General features: G+C 40.3%; 1 protein-coding gene across 1 annotated transcript; it reads left to right on the top strand.

Annotated features, from left to right (window-relative positions):
• Positions 1-1,651: 1,651 nt before the first annotated feature.
• Positions 1,652-7,911, top strand: BLZF1 (basic leucine zipper nuclear factor 1). Its single transcript, XM_009329665.1, has 6 exons — positions 1,652-1,733; positions 2,872-3,311; positions 3,985-4,184; positions 5,856-5,984; positions 6,559-6,778; positions 7,694-7,911. Exons 1-6 carry the CDS (start codon positions 1,715-1,717, stop codon positions 7,877-7,879), a joined length of 1,194 nt encoding a protein of 397 aa, XP_009327940.1. The 5' UTR covers positions 1,652-1,714; the 3' UTR covers positions 7,880-7,911.
• The last annotated feature ends 3 nt before the right edge of the window (positions 7,912-7,914 follow it).

Here is a 7,914-nt window from a genome sequence, read left to right as displayed (position 1 = left end):
AGATCTCTTTTCCAGGGCGGTGGGTAACGTCCAGCTTTCGCTTACCGGCAAGCTGCGGGGCTGAGGTGAGAGCGGGCACCTCCTCGCCCCTGGTCGCCGAGGCGCGGCGGGGGCTGGGTGACCGGGGCTGGATCGATGGTGGTTTTCCGAGGCCCTCGTGGATCGTGACTCAGCCGTGTTAATGCAGGATTTCCTTGCGTTGTTTGTCAGGTGTGGGGTTCTACAGGGCACGACGCTAGCTGAGAGGTGCAGTGGTTAACGATTCAACCAGTGAAGGAGTTTTGCGTATGGGGTGTAATACAAGGGGGGGTGGGGGTTTGCAGAGTCTTACATTGAGACTTTGAAAGTAACAGGACAGAAAGAACAGTATTATAACATGAACAGTGAAGAGGCAGGATCATTAGCAGGTGGTCTCAGATGAAGTGGATAAGACCAAATGCTCATAATCATTTTTTTATTGAGTATTCTTGCCTCTATCTGAGCAGCTACATTTTCATCCTCCTCGTTCTCCTCAAATGAGTAGAGATCCTCAGTCAAAAATGAACGAATAGTAGTGGTGATTAGTGCATCATGGTCTTAAATGAGCAAAAACATAACTCTGGCTGTAGAAGCAACAGATAGCAAGATGTTCCTGTATCTGTATTTGAGAAAACTCAAGGAGGCAAAGTAGTTTCTCTTGTCTTGTAGTCATCACAAAATATAAACCTACCTCTTACAAAGCAAATCATGAGTCTTGAAAGCTAGCAGTAGCGCATTCACTGCTACCATTATCTTTTCAGGGCAGAGAGCTGTAGCAGTGGAAGTCAAAAAGTTGTAGCTAAGCCTTTTCAGTTAGTGGTATAATGAAAGGAAGCAAGGACTTTGGGAGATCTCCCTTGAATAACAGGGAGAACTAAAGCAAAAAAAAAAAACCAAACCAGCAAGATATAGTAATCTCAAACTAACGTAGTTAGTGGCCGACCCTAGAAAAGGGAGGTGAGTGGCCTGGGGAGTTGGGAGCAGATGGACCTGTGGATAGAGGAGGCAATGGTTGACAGAGTTCATGGATAAGGGAGAAAATGGCCAGGATGGCAGTTTGGGCCAAACTGGGGGTAAAGTTTTACTGTTGGCTTAAACTAAGCATGTGCAGCCACTCAGGGCACTGAGTCCTGCTTTGGCTGGGAATTGGCTCTGTTAAAAAAAGTTGTAAAAAAATTGCCATCATTCCCTCCTCACCTCTTGGTCTGCTTTAAGCACAGTGTGGGATTTCCCTTTCTTGTGGTTCTGTGATGATCTTAGGTTATCTGTGCATGGTCATGCAGCTGTAGTCTGGGAGTGTTATAAAGTTTTAAAGGGTAAGATGGAGACTCACTGGAAACAGGAGGGAGACTGGAAAGAGAAATTTGAGGGATGAAAACTGGAACTGGATGAGCAAGAGACGGGAATTGAAGTCTAGCTCTTAGTGAAAAAAGAAACAAGAGCCAGAAGTCTCATAGGCCTTCTCCTTTTAACTCTTTGGGTCCTGGTGTGGTTTTTATCATTTGGGGTTTTTTCCTTTGTTTTGGTGTGGGTTTTTTCACTGTGCTATTGAACTGGAGTTTAGAGGTTGTACTAGAAAATAGGGTAATCCAAGATTAACTGTCACTGTTACCTTGCTAAAGACTTTTTTTTTTTCCCCCTCCTCATTTCCTCCTCAGTCTTATGTAGTTAGGAAGAGCTGACTGCTAAAGAGAAAATGACATCTCTAGAAAAAGGTAGGTGATTCACACGATACCTAAACAGACTGGATTAAAAGTACTTTAACTTGAATTCAAAAGACTGGAGTTACACCGTATGCCAGGCTCCATTCATTTAAACATACACTTTTTATGTAGCTATTAGGAAGTAGTTATGTGACTTCATTATTGCAGCAAAAACCAGAGCTGCCTGGATGGAAGTTAACTGAATGTAGTTTTCTAATCCAGCTTTGTATTGAAAAACAAGTTTGTCACTGGTACTGTCATCTGTCTATACACTTGTCTGTCAGTTCTCCTCCAGTATTTAGAACCTGTTGGTACTGATTCAGCCAACTTGAAAGCAGGGCAATATAATGGTGCTACTACAGCGTTTTTGAAATTCATTATTTGGATAGAGGATGCACACTCATGTTAACTGCCCGCAGTATGAGGATAAAAGCAGTATGTGTAGCTATGTTCTAAGAAACTTTCTTGCCTTCGCCCGTTGTGAGGAAACTACTACAATAATATTTCATTCAGCTGAAAACTTAGTGAACTTAAATAAAATGAATACGTTATCATGCATATTGAGGAATTCAGAGCAGAATGCAGCATTGCTGGGAATACTGGGGTCTGTTGGTTAGAAATGAAGCCGAACTGGCTTGTTGGCTTTTCTTAAACCTTCACTTGGACAACTAAAACACATGGTAGATATTAGTTAAAAGTCTGCTAAACTTCTTAAGGTGTTAGTAGCTATGTAGCAAATAGCAGCTTTTAATTTAATTCTTGCTTTTAAAATGAGACTGCTCCGATTCTGTCAGCTCCCAAAACCTGATTTTGCTTTCAACCTATGAGTAATACTGTCAAGAATTTTCTCCTTACTAGCTCTTCTTCATGTCTGCATCTCATGTTGTATGGCAGCAGGAAATTAAGATTAATACAATTCAAATCAATGTCTGTGTCTTGTACTACTGGTATTAATGAGCAACACACGTTTGAGTAAGGACTTTGCAGCAGCAGCAATTACAAAGCACAAGTTAGAAAAGGACTATTTTACACATGCAGTGTGCAATTAAAATTGGTGACTTTGAAGTACGGAAATTAAGTGAAGAGTTACAGTGAGACTATAACAAAGTGAAAGGTGGTAAACTTTCCCTCCGCTATTTCTAAATTTTAGTTGATGATGCCTCGTCACCCATCCGAGGACCTGGAGATGGCATGGAAACAGAGCAGACAGCTGAATCGGTGGAAGTAATCACTGGAGCCAACACTACGAACCATCACATCCACCACAGCCCACCTAAAAAGGCAGTCTCTTCCCTGAGTCCCGGAGTTCTGCAGCTAGGGAAAGTACATGCTGATAAATCAGTGGAGATTGAAGCTATTCGTATATTAGTCCCCAAAGCAGCTATCACCCATGTTGTTCCAACTAGAAATGCTAAGGTAGCTAAATCAGTGGGACATAAAGGAGACACGTTCCATCAGTCAGATGGAGCTGCAGATCCCAAGAAAGAACAGCTAGAGCTGAAAAATGCAATCGAAAAGCTAAAGAATTCAGAAAAGCGGTTGTTACAGGATAAAGAAGGTCTCTCTAACCAGCTGCGTATACAGACAGAGGTAAGAAATGAAAGGTACTTTCTCTCAAACAGCTGAGCTGCTTTGGTTTATATAAGCAGTTTGTGAATGTGACGAAAGAGAACTACTGTGACACTCTAGCCTTGAAACAGATAGTTTCCCTTTTGAACTTACCAGCTAAGACACAGAGTAGAAGTACATCTAAGTAATCCAGTGCTGCTTCTCTGATAACAGATGAAAGAATCAAAGGCTTGAAGCTGGGAGAAACACATGAGAGGGCTGCAGGGAAATGGATCTTTCACAGGGAAAGATTTTCTCCTCAACCGCTAAGTGAAAAATTTTATGCCATAGAAGGGGTGACTGTAATTTTCTACATAATATAATCTGTGGATGTCTAGTGTAATCCTTTGTTATCTTACTGATTCAGGACTTGAATACTACTGAAACTTTCTTTGTTTCTTGTAGCTGGCTTTCATTCTTCCTCTTTGGTCTCCATTAGAATTTAAACAAGAATGTGTTAAATGTGCATTAGTCTCGAATGTTTATGCTCACTGGAGTGGATTGTGAGGCTTAATATACTCTGCATTGGACTTGTCCCAGTCTAGAAAGAGAAGGGCAATTTATTAGATATTTGCAATAACTTGCACTGCATTCTGGAAGTAGGAGGTGTTTCATTCTATGCTGGTAATTACAAGACAGTCTGGTCTAATTCTAGGTGAATCGGGAGCTGAAGAAATTACTTGTTGCTTCTGTTGGGGATGATCTGGAGTATCACTTTGAACGGATGGCTCGTGAGAAAAATCAGCTAATCCTAGAAAATGAAGTCCTGGGCCGGAATATGTCTCAGTTGTCTGAACAATTAGAGCGCATGTCTATACAATGTGATGTGTGGCGAAGCAAATTCCTAGCGAGCAGGTATTCCCTCCTACAGAACTGTTACAACAGCATTCTCCTTCAGTCTTTTATTACATATGCCCATTGCAATGCCTGGGAATGTGCCTAAATATGCTGAGGACAGCCACAACAGCTATACTAACACTTACTATGAGGTTTGAGTATACAGAAAAGGTACAAAGTAAGCTCCATGTAAAACTGAATAGTTATGTTTTTCAAAGGTAATACAGTGGATCCTAAACCTCTTAAAATCTTAACTACAGTTCTTGTCAACATAGCAAGAGAAGTTCTTAGTTCTGCACACTTCCTAGGCTGTGTGCAGTTTAGGGTTTAAAAATGTCTTCCGGGATACAGCTGTCTTGACTCATCTTAAAGGTAATTACCTTCATTTTCACCCCCACCTCCCAAGTAGGATACAATCATCGATGTGTGAAGAAGTTGATTTGGTTAAGAACTCTGCTTACAGTGATCCAGGGGTCTACTGGGAAGAGCAGCTCAGTATGGAAGAAAGAGTAGGGGCACCTTTTCATTAAACACTGATTGTGTTACTGCTCAGAACCCTATTGTTTCTTGTATAACCATAAAATAATGGGTAGCAAAAGTCAGGAGCAAGTCTTAAGCTGGTCTGAATGTCAGAATCTCATTTGACAATGGATTAGACTTTTAACTTGCTAAGTGTAGTTGTCTTACCAGATATGTAAATAGTGTTCTAGGATTTTTAATCTTTTATTGTACTTGGGTATAACTAACTAAACTTTAATTACGATGCTTAACGCGTATTACAAAAAGGTCTTACTGCTTGAAGGAAATGGTAATAGAATACAATATCCTCCCTTTAATTTGCTCGTCTTATAAGTATTTACATTCACTCAATATGCTGAAACTTCTTAATAGTCCCAGCTAGGCAAGTGTTACTATCCTAATTTAACTTGTTTCTTTAGCATTAATAGGAGTTCTGAGATCAGGGGTGCAAGTCCCTTCTAGAAATGACAGTGTGGTGATGTGCTTAGAGTAATACCCTTTGATATTGTAATGTTCTGGTTTGTTGAGATCTCAGATTTCTAACTGGTTGTTTAAATGTCATTCTGGCTTTTTGCATTTGCAGTATCGCAGGCATTTGAAACACCTGCCTGAGGGGTCCATGCCAAGTCTCACGGCATAGCAAAATATGACAATGGTCGTCTCATTTGTAGCTCTTAAATGCTTGTATCTGGCACGTGTAACATCTAGTTATTGCCCCTGAGAAAGGCAAAGAGGTGAATGAATGCAGTCTGTAGCCATAGCTGTCATCTTTAGAGATGAGTATGAAAAGACATGATTACAGCATACTTGTGAGAACTGTGTTAGTAAAACAAAGTGAGTTTAGCTTTATCTGTCAGGATGCTTGTCCGCCATGTTCATGTACTCAAGGTGTTTTAAAATGTCTGTTACTAGATTTGTATTAAGTGACATAAGATTGTTTAAACTCAGCAAGTCAAAACATAATCTTGCACTCGTGTTGACTGTAGTTGAACAGAAATTCCTCTTAATACATGTCCTTTCTAATAAGGTTGATATAGGCCCTGCATGGGGGAGGGGGGTAAGAACAGCAGCTTAATACTTAGTTTGAGCTGACAAACTACGGTCTGTGGTAGAATAAAGGTGACTTTCAAACTGCTCGCTAACACTACTGATTGGAGATTTCTTTTGCAGGGTTATGGCTGATGAGCTAACCAATACCAGAGCAATTCTTCAGCGTCAAACCAGGGATGCACAAAGTGCAATCCGGGACTTGCTGAATGAACGTGATCAGTTCCGTCAAGAGATGATTGATACACAGAAGTATGACTTTTCTAATCCAGACTAACTCTGTGCAAACTTTCATTTCTGTCAGTATATTCTAGGCCAGAGAAGAATCAAATAACTTTCCCCTATTCCAGTGGTATTCAACAAAAATCAATTATGCTGATGGATAGTACGGTCGCTTTTCAGTCTCGGAGCTGAAAAAGCCAAAGTAGCATTAATTCTTTCTTCATCATTCCCTGGAGGTGTTAGGGGTCATATACTGTGGAACTGACATCCCTCATATCCTCAGACTTTCTCTATTCAATCACTTACTGTCTTGACTTTAAGTCTCCTCTGTCTCCTTCCAAAACATACAGTTTCTTCTACCCACATTGGCTTTTTAACGCTTATCCTGCCAGATGTGAAATAAGCTTAACGAGTATTAAAATACTGTGTTGGTGAGGCCTTGCCTGGGAGAATAGCCTATTTGCCTCCTTGTTTTTAAACACTTAAACTTCCTTTTTTGGTTAACATTTGGCTTGTGCAGTGAAGAGACGATTCCTCTGTTACTGTGTGCTGATAGTGGTTTTTGTACTCTATACTATTAGTGCTGTTTTTCCTTTCTGCACAGGCTGCTGGAGGAGCTGATGGTTTCCCTTCAGTGGGGGAGACAACAGACATACTATCCTAGTGCCCAACCTTACACCACAACAGAGCTAGCAGCTGTGAATTGTAAGCTAGCCAAAGCTGTAAGCTCGCATCTTCTTGGAAATGTTGGCACTAACAGTCCAAAAAAGACTTCAACAGCTGTGGAGTTTTGCAATACCCCTGCTGAGAAAATGGCTGAAATGGTAAGAACTCTTCATACATCTCAGTCTGTCAGCACAGAGTCTTCTTTCCAGAAAGAAATGCCTTGCCTTGTGTTAACTACTTAATATCTTGCCTTTTTTTAAAAACTATATGCAGGGGAAACATGCTGAATAGAGCTGTCTGTTTCCCTCATTAACAAAAGAAAAGGACACACGCGTCCACACACCCCCAAAGAGAAAAAAAAAAACCCACACAAAACAAACAAACAAACAAATAAAACCCGAAACAAAACTGGAAGAATAAGCAGAACAACATAAATAATATGATACATACTGTTTGCTTCTGTCCGTAGCACCACAAATAACTGGGTCAAAGTTTGTTTAGAGTTAGTGTGTCAGGAGGAAGCCAACTGAAAATACTTGAGTTGAAAAACTGAGTGGGAGAAGAAACCTAGTTCAGGTAGGAATAAGTCATAACACTTAGCAGTAGTTTCTGTTGCCCTAAAAATCAGTTCTGTTGGAAGTGGGTGGAAACACAGAGAGAAGCTATATGATTATCTTTCAAAATAAGGTTCCACTGCAGGAAGCTTGATGTTTAAATACCAAACTAGACTAACAGTTCAGTCTGGAAGCAATTGAGTAGTAGTTGAGCAGCAGGAGGCTCACAAGTGCTTAGTGATTTGTGGTGTTCTTGCCTGATTTTGCTCAACTCTGCTAAAAAGATGAGAATTTTTTTTATTCTCAATAAAATCATACCTTGGATTTCTGACGGATGTTATTAATTTATAAACAGTACTTAGTGTCTTTATATTGAGGGTCTGGATAGATGGATAGGTAGTTTTCAACTTGGAAAAAAATTGAAGAATTACTTTTGAGCAGAAATCCTTCTTAGCTGTTAGAGAAGGATAAAACCCATTAAACTTAATAGATTTTCAGTCTCAATTTTTCCATCCTTAGGTGCTACGTGTACTGGATCCAGCTGCACGTACAGAAACAACAACAGAAGTTTCTTTTTCTGAGACTTCTCCATCCTCCTTCCTTTCCACAAAGAAGAATATCGGAAGGTTTCACCCATATACAAGATACGAAGATGTAACTTTCAATTGTTGCAATCGCTGTCAAGGAGAGCTGATAGCCCTTTAAAAACACAGCCAATGCAACTGCACATGCACTCTTTC

Source organism: Pygoscelis adeliae, unplaced genomic scaffold (assembly GCF_000699105.1).
Source record: "Pygoscelis adeliae isolate BGI_AS28 unplaced genomic scaffold, ASM69910v1 Scaffold120, whole genome shotgun sequence".
NCBI classification, from domain to species: Eukaryota; Metazoa; Chordata; class Aves; order Sphenisciformes; family Spheniscidae; genus Pygoscelis; species Pygoscelis adeliae.
Note: the sequence above shows the minus strand (reverse complement) of the source record. Positions and strands in the feature narration are given on the sequence as shown.